Source organism: Haliotis asinina, chromosome 16 (genome assembly GCF_037392515.1).
Source record: "Haliotis asinina isolate JCU_RB_2024 chromosome 16, JCU_Hal_asi_v2, whole genome shotgun sequence".
NCBI lineage: Eukaryota > Metazoa > Mollusca > Gastropoda > Lepetellida > Haliotidae > Haliotis > Haliotis asinina.
The window spans coordinates 5,244,070-5,260,582 of NC_090295.1; the positions used below are offsets into that span (position 1 = coordinate 5,244,070).

Consider the following 16,513-nt stretch of genomic DNA (forward strand, 5'->3'; position numbering starts at 1 on the left):
GTCTCTAGAATAGAGGGTTTGGAGGGCCTACATTGTCGAATCTCTCTTTGCGTTAAGATAGTCTTAAGTTAAAGTCAATGTATGGAACTGATCTTCAGGTTAACTAGGATCCGTGTGAACGGGTACTCACGGAAAAAGCGGCTTTAATTAGTCGTGAACGTCAGGTTCAATGAAGAACTTCACTTTAATACGACAGTGGCAGAGAATTTTGACATAACGCCTCCAGGTAGGAGATGTGTTCTTATTGTATCTATTATATATGTGAATCGTCTCACTAAATATTGACGCAACAGTAACTGCAACTGGAGTGAGTGAGTGAGTTAATTTTACGTCTGGACGAGCCCATCCAGTGATCAACAGCATGAGCGTCAATCTGCTCCATTGGGAACCGATGACATGTGTCAACCAAGTCAGCGAGCCTGACCACCCGATCCCCTTAGTCGCCTCTTGCGACAAGCATAGTCAAACTGTAACTGGACAATCAAAGTTATAATATGTGGTGTTAGATTATGATTAAGTTATGATGTAGATATGCTGACACGTACAGGGTAGATAAGTGCACTTGGAATATGCGTTCAGTGAAAATCTTCATATTGCTGTAAATGTTAGTTTATTTATTTTCATTCTGCTGTTGTTTATAAAACCAGAGAGTACACATACATGTAAATATTAACATGTCTGTGAACAGGGAGATATATACACCGAGGGCGCTGTTGTACATAGCACTGCATGTGCTTCAAATGGGGATTCCCCATTGAGTCCCCATGCATGAAAACCCCGCGTCTGCATGTGCATGTGCATGTGCATGTATGTTACATGACAAACATTTGAAATAGCTGACAAATCGTTAATGCAATGTTTTGATTCAAATTACCCGTGTTCAAACGGATATGTCCAGATTATTACGGGTAAGGACGACGGCGTTCAGTTTAACCAATTCTGATAAACGGGTGTCATACATCAAGTGGTCCTAATGTTTGGCAAATTAGTTAGTGTAATTTCTCGACCATGGCAGAAAGCAGGTGTTGTAATCAGACCTGAGTGAGACAGAACAAAACAATTGAGCGACAGTGTGCTAAAAGAGCCCCGTGTATGTATCGACCGACACGGTGGACACACCAGATATTGATCTACACGCCTGAAATTAATTTTACGTAATCCATAGTCATAACACCTTCAGTATCATTTCAACGGTTTCCATGTTTGTGTCGGCGGTATCATTACACTGGACCTCATGATGAACAATGGTACTACATACAGTTATAGGAATGTTGCAGATTCATCCCAAGCTGTTAATGTAGGCTCATAATGTGAAGGTTTTCACTTGAAACTAACACTGCATGATGACGATGCATTGCATAACGTTGAAATGCGTAAACTATATTCACATTGTCTTGTGGGCGTTTTGTCAATAGTTGTCACATGTAATATCTCCTTCCCTCGTTTTATTGGGCATTTGTATAGAATAGCCAAGATTTTAATACCACAGGTGTCATTTCTAAACACACGGGCCTCATACTTAAATGCACCAGTGTACCTTAAAGTTTAGACTAACAACTAGTATCTGAAATGAACATATTTTGCAGCCAAAAAACAGTCCATAATTAAATGAAAAGATAATGAAAAGGTGCCCTAAGACTATCAAACCTAGACTTGCTACATAATCTAGACTTGCTGCATAATCTAGACCTGCGGGAGTTTTCATGGATGGGTTTGTGTTCCGAGTCTGTAAGTTAAGGTTTAACTCACTGAATAGGAGGCCTGACTGGCTCGGTATATCGTCATACTCGAATATGACGGTAGATTTATCTCCATACCGAGGCTATCAGTTTAAGTCTTTGTATCAGAGATGTTCAGATACCGCCACGTGCGAAATAATCCATTGCATCTGCGCGTAGTGTCACAATGACTAATAGCTACACATGAACGTCGGGGTTCATTTGAGACAGCACTGCTGCCCTGCTCGAGGAGAGGTTGTTGACCTGGAGACATCCAGCCACAGAACAAGTAACGCGCTACGAGAAGGGTGAACTGTTCAGTCACAGTTACTGCCCTTCCAAAACATACCCCACTCCACCTTGCCCCATCCTCTTCGTCCATCCAGGTTCACGATAGCTATGTTATATGAACAGCGACTGTTACAGACAGAAGATTCACAAATTAATGGGTATTATCTCGAGATGCGTATGTCAGAGCACATAATCGAGATGGATAATATTTTAAGTGGTTTACAGGGTCTTGAATCAAATTCACACGACATTTATGTGTTCGCAGTCATACAGACCGTTGCCATGGAGGTGAGGCAACCGGTGGAGAAGGTGTACTATGTTTTAACCTGTCAGCCCGAAACTCCAAGTGTGATGACCAATGCGTGCAGGTGTCGCATGATGTCGTAGCTTTGTTCATTACACAAACAAAATATTTACATGTGTGAGTCTGTCCCGATTTGATTTCCCTCCGAGATAAGGATAATACGGGTAACAGATGAAAAAGTAAAATGGTCCTTGCTCACGAACATGCCTTGTTTCATTTGAACTTGAAGCTATTAATTGTAATGCTTCGTGCATGTTATTGCTTGTTCTGCTCTGTATGTCCAAACACATGCTTGTGAGAATTAGAAAACTTAGAATTTCTTTACTTTTGACTTTCATAACTGTCACATCTGCTTTTCTTAACTAAATAGGGATGAAAAGGTCCTTGGCTGTACAGCTTTATGACAGTAACCCCCTCTTATATTACAACACACAGACATATGTATATATACACACTCCACCCCAAAAACGGTAAGTATATACATACCATATTTGTGTGTATATTCACCCCGCCATCTAACTGAAGGGACACATGCACCAAGATACACTCACACACAAACATACATTAAAGCACTTAATCACATGCAATAACGTACACTAATTCACACGTTTACAATACGACATACCGCATAAATACACATACAGATACACACAAACAACACATCCCATCCCCGCCCCGAAAATGACTAAACAAAACAAAATACAAAACAAATGGCAACTAAAAAAACCCCGAACAAACTAAAAAACCACAAACCCCAAACAAATAAAGCAAAACCTCCTCACACACCTTTAAAAACAACCAAATTCGAAACTAAAAACACACGCACACTTAAGTAGACACACGCACGCACGCACGCACACACGCAACTCTAGATCAATGCCTTGTAGTGGAACCAGCTGAGACAACACAGGTGCAAGGCCTCATCGTAACAAACCTGAGGAATGCCCGTAATGAAAACCCGCGTGTGATTGAGGGACGCCAGGCTTCACTTAAGGATGTACTGTCCCTTGTTCACTGGACGTGGATATATCGATCGCAAGCAATTTTGCACAATTGCATAGATTTCATGTGAAGATATGAGTTATTATTGAAGACACAATCACGATAGAGGGCTGGAAGATCGGACACGCCTGCAAGGTGGTATGTAGCTTTTGCACTTCTGCAATTTCTGGTCGCCTGAACTTTTATCCAATATACATGTCAACTGTTACCTCACCTGTATGCAATAAGTAATGTTTATCCACGTTCCCCTTTAGTAATGTGTACACGTCTCTCTATCTCTGCTCTTATAGGACATGTCTGGATGTGCCATGTAGAAAATACTATGCATATTTCTTTACCTACATACAGCCACTCCTCATTCCTGTTTGGCAAGCATATAAAAATTCGCATCGAAAAATCGAACTCGCGAAATACAATAAGTTGTTCGCCATAAATACGTGTTGAACTTCCCAACTTCTAAAATACTAGTGTAAGAGGTTACCTGAAAGTAATTATTTACAGGCTGACGTCACACAGCTACAGCACAGTACACCTGGTAGGCGGAGGCAGGTAAACAAACCTGACAATCAAGTGATCGATAAATAAGAAAATTCAGCTGCTAATGTTGAAGCATATCTGTGTAGACACGCACATTCGTAGATATATTTGTGCAAGTCGTTCAAGAAATACGTTCAAACATGTCCCCGTGTCTACTGTGCACTTCCTACGATATCATTAGTATGTGTCAATGAATCACTATCAAATACCAGGTGTCCTGGGTATACACGAGAAGAGGAGCGTATCCTGCCCCGCCGTTAGCACTCGACGTGTACCAGCGGTCTTATGTTAGCCAATGTAGGGTACAAGTCAAAATGGGGAATTCCATCGGAATTCAAACTTCGGCCTAGACATGCCTACCACAAATATTTTGAAAGATTTATTGTACTGAGGCCTTGAATGTATCCTTGACCTACAGTTTCTGAGCAAGAATGGTATGGTGCTCTTTGAAATTTTGGTAAAAACAGAACGCTCTGTTGTATCTCAGAAGTTGTGAAATGTACACACCAATGGATGGAGCTGTTGGAATATTGATCAACATGAAAGGGAAGCTGAAAGTTGAAAGTTGACATCATCCCGTTAGTCATAAAGCTTTGTAGAGATCCTTTCAGAGACTCTGAAATATTTATGCAGAGATCTAAATAGGAAACAGTTGAGGCGGTCACACTTGTTTCCAACAATGATGGTTATGGCGGTTTTTGATATTACGACATTAAGTAACTGATGCACCGAAAGCTTCAGGTAGGCTTCTTGGCCTAATTACCTTCAAGCTTGTTTTGATTTAATCCATGCAATCGATCTGCTAGGATTGGTGCGCAATGAGATGTCTACTTCGTGTCGAAGTGTTTTACTCGAACATTTTACAAAGATGTTATCAACGAGAAAGTCCAGCATTTCACGTATAGGAAAACTTCAAATGACATTTGCTTTCATTTTTGACAAATTGTCCTGAACCTCTGCAGATTGATGTATGTAGGTATATCTGTGTTCACCATGGGTCAAGGAATGCGTTTTTTCACGTTTGATACCGACAATGTTGAAAAATCAAATGTTTTCAAAGAACAAAACTCGTTCCCTTTCTGAGATAGAAGAAAATGTAGGCAAATCCTTTGAGTTTTTGAGAATCCGCATGTCAATAAATCCGCCACAAATCCTTTATGCGAATATCATGTGTCCTCCCTTGATTTGCGAGTAATTCTCTACCAAATGGGAATAACAGTTTGAAAGCGCTTCTTTCGGATATGTCACTTCGCGGGGCTATTAGTGCTCAAACCAGAGATTTGTATAATTTGACTGATTGATTGATTGATTGATTTGGTCACTTGCACTGTTAGCTAAAAAAATATAAGTCGTGAATTACTGTTTTTTTTATCACATTGAGATACAGGGGCATATGGAGACGCGTAGAAATTGTCAGGTTTCTCGTCTGTGACGTTAAGTCAGAGATCTGATGTTGATCTCAGCTGTCATCCCGGTATTGCAGCTTTTAGGCTTTATGAATGTTTACCCAACGCTCTCAATATCCATCAGCGGGATACAGGTTGTGGTACCTGCCAGCTTTATGAAATTTGAAAGTATAATACAACGTATTTCGTTAAATATTTTTAAGAAAGAATTATTTCACGTGCAGAGGGCGACTGACAGCTTGTTCATTTCCTTTCATTTTCAAACGTTTGACCTTACTCGTGTACATCAATGCAGGTAAATAATACAATCTGACGTTTCACAGCTTAAATATATGCGTATCAGTTGTCACAGTCAAAACTGAAAGAGTCTGCATTATTTTCCTTTTCCTATTTATTGCATTATATATTTGCATATCAAAGAGTATTGATAAATCTGGTTCACACTCTATTTAATAAAGGAAGAAGTCTGTGCTCTCGCCCTTATGTGACCTCTAGTATCCAGAAGACACCGGAAATCTGTGACTAGACCACTTAAAGGTTGGGGGGTGGGGAGAGGGGTGTAGAATTAAATCTATTAGTAGAGAGGAATGAAAAAAAATTACAAGAAAACTGTAACATGAAAACTTGAAAAAATCATTAAAGGTCATATGCTACGAAAAACACAACTTTGCAGATTCTGATACCTTTCGGCATGCACATATGAAAGAAATTATCAAAAATGAAAAAGTTGTATAAAGTTGAAAAATAACGCGATGACAAAAAAGATAGCGAAATCGGAGTTTAAACGATTCACTAATTTCATCCCAGCGCGAGGGAAAAAGTGGTTTCACCAGCTGTGCTGTGCTGCGCCCATGGCGAATGCGCAGTGGTTAGTTTCGCGTGGCTGAATCGGGAAGGCGACTCGTCAAAACACAGCAAGTGAAACGTGTAAGGATTATCGCTACGGTAGAAATTGGAGAAAAAGATATGTTTCTTGTGATTACAATGATATTTGGTCTACGGTAACAAAAATACACGGTTTCCATAATTGCAGATTTCAAGAAAATGTACCTTTAGAAGTACTATGGAATATGTTGATTCTGACAATCTGTCTCTGTCAGTGACAAAACTCGATGTCTGTTTTCTATTGATACCCGTGTGTCTTCCTAACTGTCTGCTAATAACAATATGCTATATACAACCTCAGTCATTGACCACATGCAATTTTGACTTCATATCGATCACCATAAACATAATACATTGATTTTTGGCTCGTGCACATTGGCTCTGTCTGTGTCACATTATGCACAGACATGCAGGTGTGATACTTGGACACACGACATGTTATTATGTCTGTGGGTTACAAACAAACTGCATCCATTTTTCCCAGATGACTGGATCGGACGGAAACCGTTGCAAACTCAGATTGTCACTTTCAAGTTCTGCTTTGTACTTGGACGAACGACAGTTTCCAGCCACGCAAGAGCATGCATTAACAAAACCCAAGATCTCTGTATACATTCTTTACGGACAACAACTTCTTCTGTTGTATGTGATACGACGTTTCTGTATGGATTCTTAATAAGCCGTCATCACTCTTCCGTGACAGCGGTAAGTGAGCCCATAAAATACCGCCATCACTCTTGTTTGACAGCCGTATATGACTCCATACCGAAACATCGCGTCATATACAATAAAAATGCCAGTCAAACACATCATCTATATATACACTATATGAGCCCTCTGCATATCGGCCAATGAATCAATGAAATGTCTTCGTTACACGTGAGTGCACACCCACCCGCTCAGTCCGGGTTCGGTCTCACGGGTGCTTGCTTTCGAGGGAAGTAAGCCCAAGTACATAATATTGCGCTTTTGATTCGCCATTGCCCGCTTAGAATTTTTTATATTTGTCTTTTTATCACTATAAGCAATGCGCATTATATGTCATGAATAAGATTAGTGATAATTGTGTTTTAATTAAAAATATGTTTTTTTCTTTTGCATGTGACCTTTAATAGAAGACTTGCTCATCACTTGCTCTCTCATTCACACCATCGCATTCTAATTTAAACCATGACATTCACTACAGCTGATTTCATTTGAGAACGATTATTTGCTCATTAATGTCAAATCTAATAATTGCAACAAAATCCAATTTTGGACCCCCTAATAAAAATGTTGCTTGATCATTATTTTGTTGTCATTTGCTGGTAGAACAGCCAGGAGTTCCAAGTGTGAAATTGAAATTGCAAGTTTTACATACATTGCCCATTACTTTCGAATTCATTAATCTTAGATGTATTTCAGAATCTGATTTCTTCTCCAAGATAATAATATGTAATTCCTTCTTGAAGTGTAACAACATATTCTTGCCAAAAAGTCATACTGCATTATGTCGACTTGATTGACAGTGACGATCTTAGAGAAGGTTTTGAAAACCAACCTGTTGTCAGCAGCACAGACTATGTACCGTTATGGGGTATGTGTCATCATGGGCGGTGGGGTAGCCCAGTGCTTAAAGCGGTCGCTCGTCACGCTGAAGACCCGGGTTGAATCCGCCACATCGCTATAATGTGTGAATCCTATTTCTTGTGTTTCCGGCTGTGATATTGTTGTAATATATTTGGTTGTAAATCCATACTCCTTCTCTCACGCTGTCATGACCCGATTTCAGGCTCGTAAATAGCGCCACAAAGATGCATGCAGTGTATTACAGATGACATAAACAAAAGTTCCAATATTTGTGCAACTGAGCACGAGCAATCTGTGCAATGTTTGACGATCATGAACAAAAGCACGGACATCGCGTGCACCTGGGAACGTCCGATCCTTGTCGTTTGTCCAACACAGGCAAAACAGACAGTATAAACATGGAGGTTGTTCTTGGGCCCGAAGTCATACAGTTTTACATCAATGAAACTTTGCAATATGCTAAAAAGGTGAGATATCTGTTACGTTGCTTAACCTGACACGTTGGCACGAATACCTTCTCAGGAATGGGAAAGAGTTCCGCCCGTACCCACCTCTCTTGACATAGAATATTTCCACCTACCTCGGTGTAGTATTCCAACACTAAATAAGTTCATTGATTGTTTTTTTTATACCTGTCCTTGTTTACTGAATGTATATTTAGGGTAAGGTATGCGTGTCATTTTGTAATTTTGGCTTTTGATAGGGTTTGAGGGGGGCGGGCACGGGTACGGGCAGACCTCTTACCCAGTTGTGTACTAATGGTGGCTCAACATTTGGAAAGATTTCAAACTGTCCCCCAATATTTGTTCTTCCTCAGATAAACTGAGGTAACACTAAGTAGAGTTCAACTATATATATTGTACTTGATTTTGGAGCTTTTGGTTATTTTTGTGATTCCTGAAGTAATCGTTGTGTTTGGTTTTGTTAATAATTCTAGTATAATTGTGGCCCCTGGCAGTGTTGAGTTGCACCTGAATGTGTGCTGGTACTGCCTCACCGGTCGTTTGTCATCCTGGGTATGAAGCGTAAAATATACACAATATAACATGATGGTTTCTTAAACAACGTTTTCCGTGTTGGATCAGTAAACGTCAGATTTCAGATACTTTTGGGTGGAGGTTTCAGGACCATTTATTTTATGTTTTGTGCACTTATCCGTATTTCGAGATATTTAATAATTCATAGTTCTCATTTGAACCCAAACGGATTGTATACTGGTGGTTTTAAGACACAGTTCAAGACACGTGTGTACAGTTACTGTCTGAAGATGTCGTTCATACGAAGCTTAAACATGGCATAAATAACATAATGTGGAGAGGCCGGCGGTGCTGAAAATCTGGTAATTTAATTGCCGATGCTTAAACCTGAACCCTGTATGCTTTTCAAAGGGTCAGTGATGTGAACTGTACTCATGAATAATTCATGACAAAGCCATATATTGTACATATCGAATCTGCATACCATATATGGAAGGTATTAAAGTTGTATTGTGCATCTCATATAGGGCATATTTATGTAGTTTTTGAACTCTGTATCTAGAACACAGTCATGTACAGAGGGCCGTGTACAGGTAGCGAGAATCTATAGTCTAGAACACAAGACATTGTTTTGTCAATCAAAAAGATTTTCTTAATTATTGCAATTGTTCCACTCTCTCCCAATTTCCTGTTCCTCTCTGTCCATCTTGTATAATGAATGTAAATAATTTAATGTAAATACTACGGAGAAGGTGTTCTAAGTTGTATACGTTGTACCTAATTCTTTTATTATGTATAAAATATGTTTAAAACAAATAAACAAACAACAAAGGAGGTAAGTGTTTAAATGAAAATGAATATTTCTTCAGAATTTGAAGTTATGTTTTGAAATATGGTATTATCCACTGAACATTATAACATGAAGACGATGTAAAAACACGTTAAATCGTTGGTAGTCATATTAGTGAGAATAGAGAAGTGTTTTGATGGATACAGAAGTGTACACCTGCAGCGACAGTGTGTTAATGAAACTGTTTGTAAATGATTCTGCGAGGTACCTCTACGACACATGCTACAAATCGTAAACAACATTATATCTCATCTCCTGTCACCTGTATGTAAATGGGTTGTCTGGTGTACGTTCCCACCTGTCTGAGTGCATGTATACGTACTGACTAAACTCTGCCAGCTGATTCTCTGTATTTTTTTCAGAAATGATTGTGGTGAAACACACAACCCGCTGTACGGGACTGTGATGTCATGGCTCTCTCTTTACTTTCAGGGCGGTAGAGTAGCATTCGCCCGTCACGCCGGCGACCCGTGTTCGATTCCCCACATGGGTACAATGTGAAGCCTATTTTGGTGTCCCTCGCCATGATATTGCTAATATAGCTAAAGAGGCATAAAACTAAACTCACTCACTTGTTTTCAGGCTGACGTTGTTGAACTCCATCCGATGCAGCTGGCATCATCCTCCAACTCGGCTGCATCACACGCAACGTACAGTGAGGAAGGTAAGTTGATGAAGAGACAGATGAATATGCATGAGGAGCAGGAGGATGACACATGAGAATGATACACGAGGAGTGAGTGAGTGAGTTTAGTTTTACGCCACACTCAGCAATCTTTCAGCTATATGGCGGTGGTCTATAAATAATCGAGTCTGGACCAGTGATCAACAGCATGAACATCGATCTGCGTAATTGGGAACTGACGACATGTCAACCAAGTCAGCGAGCCTGACCACCCGATCCCGTTAGTCGCCTCTTACCACAAGCATAGTCGCCTTTCATGGCAAGCATGGCAATAATGGGTTGCTGTAGGCCTATTCTACCCCGTGACCTTCACGGGTTGATACACGAGGATGATACATGAGGATGATACATGAGGATGATACATGAGGATGATACATGAGGATGTATACCTGCAAGTTGAAGTCGTTCCTGACTAACAGTCTGTAGCTTAATGGATGGGAACCAACTTGGCATACAGATAATAACGTATAACACTACTGAGGGCATTTCTTTCGATATTGAATATGTTTTTACTTCACCTAATGGAGTCAGTTGTGTCTGCTTAAACCAGTGAGTAGACTTTTAATGCATCATCTCTGCTAAACACGCTACTTCCTAAGACTTGTGATGAGTGGTAGCAGGATCAGAAGCAGTGGTAGTAGTAGAGTTGTATTGTCTGCCTCCATGTCCCCACAGATTACCTGACCAAAGACCGCCAACACCGGGTGTCCTACAACACTGCCACCAGACTCCGTGTTGCTGCTATTGTTGTCTCCTGGGCTTCCGTTATCTTCGCTCTGTCCACGGGAATCATTGCTATAGGTGAGTGAGTGAGTGTGTGTGTGTGCTCACCACTGTGTGTATTCTGGAAGATGGTTCTGATTTGAGGACACACTATCACTTAGACATCCCATTAACACCGGCATAAAATCTCAGTCCCATCCATGGCACATTGTCTTAACCGGATTGTTTATCCAGTCCCAATGAGTGCCGGTTTAGACAGCGTCCACTGTATTGTTCTTTGTTCACTGTACAGCAATGTTCGTTATTCACTGTAATGTTCTTTCTTCACTGTAAAGTAATGTTCTTTGTTCACTGTAATGTTCCTTGCTCACTGCAGAGTGATGTTCTTTATTCGCTGTAAAGTAATGTTCCCTGTAAAGTAATATTCTTTGTTCTCTGTAATGTCAATGACCTTCTGCTTCAGTGTTCAGTACTCTTGAAGGGAGTCAGTCTCTGTTTGGATATGGGGTAGGTGTAGTGTTCTCTATATTCTATTACCAGCTTTGCCCCAGACGCTGAATCTAGAACACAGTTCTCAGTACTAATTTGCAGAAATAGATATTACTGATTTGCCGCCAACTTTGAAAGAAACGTTCTTCAGATAATGTGATTAAACTTCCTGCTAACTGGGTTTACCAATTGTCTTCGAAGTCCGCATGCTGCGGCTTGACAGGAGACAACAATTAGACTCATCTGTATATAATAATGCTGTATAAGCCGAAACAACTACTAATTATTGAAAGCAAATCGTTGATTTAGTCATTCACAACCTGAGAAGAAAAATGAATCAAATAATTTCTCTGTCCTCAATGATAATGTTGTTAAATGAAATACTGTCTTGTGTCTCTCGGGGAATTTGGAAAACACTTACTCAGTTTTATAGTTAAGAGCTGGTTTGTTGCTTCTGTGATTTCATCCTGTCACGTGGAGCCATTCTTGTCATTATATGCTAATACTGATTTGATATCCTTGTGATTTGTGTTTTCCAGTTGGATGCTCTTTTGGACGGGATTTCCTCCATGGTCGTCCTATGGAGGTTTTACGGTAGTGACCGATCCGTATATTCAGCGAAACGAGAACGGGTGTAAGTATATCCGACACATGTACCAGGGTCTCAAGTCGTCAGAGAAACCAGGACTCCGTATAGATGTCGAATCAGTTCTTGATACATCAACCACGTAGATGTCATCGAAATTACGTCGAAGTGTTTTACTGAAGCTTTATCCTGTGGAGTGTTACTAGAGAGATTTACTGACGTGTTTACTGAAGTGTTTTGCTAAAGGGTTTCACACGAGTCCTTTACGAGTGTTTTTCTGAACCACTTTACAGGAGGGGACGGTGGGTAGCCTCGTGGTTAAGCGTTCGCTCGTCACACTGAAGGCCCGAGTGCAATTCCCCATACGGGTACAATGTGTGAAGCCCATCGCTGGTGTCCCCCGCCGTGACATTGCTGGAATATTGCTGAAAGCGGCGTAAAACCATACTCACTCCTTTACTGGGGTGTTTTACTGAAATATTTTACTCGCTCGTTTCACTGAAGCCCATCCCTGAAGTGTTTTACTGAACTATGTGTTCTCATTAAGTACTTTACCACACTGTTTTAATTACGAAAATTTACATTACCAGAGTGTTTTACTGAACTCCTTTACTGAAGCGTTTTACCTTCCTGAACTTCTTTATGGGGTGTTTTACTGGATTCCTTCACTAAACTGTTTTACTCAATTCCTTTATAAGAGTGTTTTATCGAAATTCCTTTACTGGAGTGTTTTACTGAATTCCTCTACAGGAGTTTTTTTTACTAGAGCGTCTTACTGAACTCCTTTACGACGAGCCTGACCGTCACTTGGGGTTTCCTTTGACGTTAAGGACCAATGACACTTTTAGCAGTGACGCTGAATCAAGTACCACTAATCATCTGTGGCACATTCGAGTGTGTTCTCGTCTTTCCTGAGTAGAATATCCACCATTTATATAGCACTCACGTGTTTCTCTTCCAGTGCTTGTATCGTCATATCAGTCCTGTTTCTGGTAGCAGCCACATGTTTGATCGGCAAATCTGCCAATGCCCTTGCCATGGAGGTGAAGGAAACCAGTAGCGACATCTTGTACGGCCTGGCGATCTGTAACGCCCTTGTCTCCTTCGCTCTCGCCATGATCAAGGTCATCCTGGGGTACAAGCTGGAAAGCAAGACTTTAATTACCGACAGTAAGTAACACGTACTGACTGGGATTAGGACCGACCACACATACATACTCTTTATATCAGTCATTGGTTCGTCTGGTCCAGAATTTAGACCGATTATACATACATGCTCTTTATATCAGTCATTGGTTCGTCTGGTCCAGAATTTAGATCGATTATACATACATGCTATTTATATCAGTCATTGGTTCGTCTGGTCCAGACCGATCACACATACATGCTCGTTATATCAGTCATTGGTTCGTCTGGTCCAGACCAATCACACATGCATGCTCTTTATGGGTCATGCATTAATGGGTACAACAAGGACTGACTGGCTCGGAGTACGTATACTGTGTCTGACTGCGCTTTCATAATTGAGGATGGGCTAGTACAAGCAGTTTGTACCACACACATAAATGCGCATGCACGTCTTCAAATTAGCGAAATATTCTTAAGTACGACGTTAAACCGCATTTGCCAATATCGCCAGCGCGTGTATGGTATTTGACCAGTGGAACTGTAATTCCTGTATCACATGCCGGTATACTGGACTGACGGTCCAGGAGAACGGTGTCTGGTTTGATCCTCGGCCGTGTCACACCAAACGACCCGAACAGATGGTACTTGTTGATATCCTGGCTGGCACTGAGAGACCAAACCATGAACTGGTTAGCTCGGAGTCCGGAGTTGGGTAACTATGGTAACAATATTATATTGAGGTACCTTTTACCCTCAGGACCAGCACTTTGTGCGCACGCATACACGCGCTATTGCGATTGGTCCATTTCATTCCGTACTGTACACCTTTGAGCTGAATAGTGACAGTGAAAATTGTTTACAGGTGTGATAACGTTCACTGGCTCTGCTGTGAGTTTCGGCACCATATGTAGCCTGTTGGCTATGGAGAACACCGACAAATACTGGTACTTGGATCCTGTGGTGGGAGTGCTGTGCGGAGCTTTCTTGTTGGCGTGGGGAATCAAGTAAGAAAACAACTATGGTGACATCTTCATGTAGGAGAAAGGGGTTGGGAGGGGGAGGGAAGGGGAGTGTGATGCTGGGTATGTGCCGGTATCTCTTTAATATTTAATTAACATGTTTGAACATTTAGAATTTGAAAGAACATGAACAGATTTGGCGTCATGGTGCATCTACTACATTTCTGACAGACAAACGCCAGAACTTGGATTATTCAGGACTTCTCTCTATTTATGTTTTACTTACTTCCACAGACTGCTGGTTGAGATGGCGTGTTGCTACAGGGGAGCTACTACGGAGTCTTGACGTGCAGTCTGAAATATCTTCTAGGACCACGTTTATCTCGGATATTTAAATATATACACGTTTCAAATGAAGTCATGTACTATCAGCACACTTCGGTGAAAAAGTCAAGATGTTTGATTCCACACCGTGTGGACGCGTGGAATGTCTGTTTTGTGAAGACTTGTTAAGTTTGTGGTCCATATATAACTCACAGGAGTGAAATAATATTGAATATATGGCACATGCACGTCATGTTTTCTGCACCAGTGTTCAGAGCTGGCAAGGATTGGGGACATAACAAGCAGAGCAGTCTCGGAAGGGTCCAGGGTAGAATGGGCCTTCAGCAACTCATGCTTGCTATAAAAGGCGACTCTGCTTGACGTAAGAGGCGACTAACAGGATCGGGTGGTCAGCCTCGCTGACTTGGTTGACACGTCATCGGTTCCCAATTGCGCAGATCGATGCTCATGCTGTTGATCACTGGATTGTCTTGTTCAGACTCGATTATTAACAGACCGCCGCCATATAGCTGGAATATTGCTTAGTGTGGTGTAAAATTCACTCATTCAATCACTCACCATTCATTGTGAAACAACATGGTTCTGTCATCTGTGCCTTTGTCATCTCCCTGTAAGATAAGCCTGGTATGTGATAAGTCAGATATTCACTGTATAATTTCCCCTGTTCCCCGAAAATGGGAACCAGTTCCCTTTCGCTTGTGTTCTTGATTCACAAGATATGCAATAAAAGCAGAAAATATTCCAACCGAAAATAATCGAGCTCACATGAAATGTGTGGATGCTCACCTATTATCCTCGTCTAAGACAGTGTTTTTCCTTAAGCTGCAAGTCCTAAGGACCTATGACCACAAAAGGTGTAGTCCTGATTAGAATGAGTAGGCCCTATATTTTAATATGGAAAAAATACTCTTAGTTATTGGGTATGAAACAGCTGTCGGCCATAGGGACCTGCAGAAAACAAAGCTGTGGGTCCAAGTGGTTTTCAGTCGGCTTCAGGTCTAAGGACCGACGTTTATTTCGAACGTTAATTTCGAGCCTGATGTTATCCCGAGAAGATCAGAGTTACTATATTCTTGTGAGTCTTCAGCAACGGTCGCTTGTCATACAGACAAGGCGACAGACGATACTGGGTGATCAGACTCCAAGACTGATGCTCCGAATGGCAATCACTGCGTTGTCTGATCAGACTGGATTATTTGCCAACTGCCGTCCTAGAGTTGAAATATAAATATTGCTGAGAAGGGCGTTAAACGACAAACAATCAATATATGTTGGTGTTGGTATTGGGATGCTTGTTGATGTATGTTTGAATTGGTGTTGAATTCACTTGCTCACTCAAATATGGCATGTTTTATTGATTCAGTATATACTTTTAAAACAAAACAAAACAAAACCCCAAAACAAAAACAAAACAACATAATTTTGACGCAGGAAAAACAGGATAGAATATGGCGACAGGTGGATTTTTAGAATTGAAGTACATCTATGGAAGTAAAATATACAAAATGAATTTACGTATCCTTGGTATAGGCTTCCCTAGGAGAGATGGTCTGATCATATCAGTAAAACATCACTTACAATAAAATACTGGCATGTCGAATCTGTTTGTGTGTGCAATAAACACAGTGGCCGTGACGAGCTGATGTATTTACGAGGCTGTATAATAGTGCATGATGTAAAAATGTGTGGACGCTGAATTGTTTGTATTATATCCCTACATTGTCATTGTTCTGTTACCATTGTTGTATTTATGCATAAAGCATTGTTCCAACCAAGAGGATATTATCGAAGATCTATTCAATAAATATGATAGATATATTATAAACTAATGTTCCTCTATTCATTAATCCTCTCGGTGTATATTTTATTACATACACAGCTGCGTTTGGAGTTGTGGTGTACGGGGCTGAGGTAGGGTTGTTACCTGTGTCTGTCTGTATTAACGTTATATGGCCTAATTTGTTAGAGACCCAGGCATTTAACATAAATTAATGTCGCTATACATATATAGGAGTCTGAACGAGGTCTTCCGTTATTTTGGCGTGTTGTAGATCTAATT

At 40.7% G+C, this 16,513-nt stretch overlaps 1 protein-coding gene across 8 annotated transcripts in view; it reads left to right on the top strand.

Annotated features, from left to right (window-relative positions):
- The window catches only part of LOC137268888 (transmembrane protein 163a-like), a 39,990-nt gene extending 23,711 nt beyond the window's left edge, over positions 1–16,279 (top strand). For 7 of the 8 annotated variants that reach the window (XM_067803481.1, XM_067803485.1, XM_067803487.1 and 4 more), the window contains exons 2-8: positions 10,122–10,203; positions 10,900–11,025; positions 11,411–11,454; positions 11,976–12,070; positions 12,984–13,192; positions 14,013–14,154; positions 14,404–16,279. In XM_067803481.1, coding sequence (XP_067659582.1) covers positions 10,122–10,203; positions 10,900–11,025; positions 11,411–11,454; positions 11,976–12,070; positions 12,984–13,192; positions 14,013–14,154; positions 14,404–14,455 — 750 coding nt within the window. In that variant the 3' untranslated portion in view covers positions 14,456–16,279. Of the gene's footprint in view, positions 1–8,014; positions 8,180–10,121; positions 10,204–10,899; positions 11,026–11,410; positions 11,455–11,975; positions 12,071–12,983; positions 13,193–14,012; positions 14,155–14,403 lie in introns of those variants that run through there. The other variant, XM_067803482.1, reaches the window with a different exon arrangement.
- Positions 16,280–16,513: the final 234 nt, after the last annotated feature.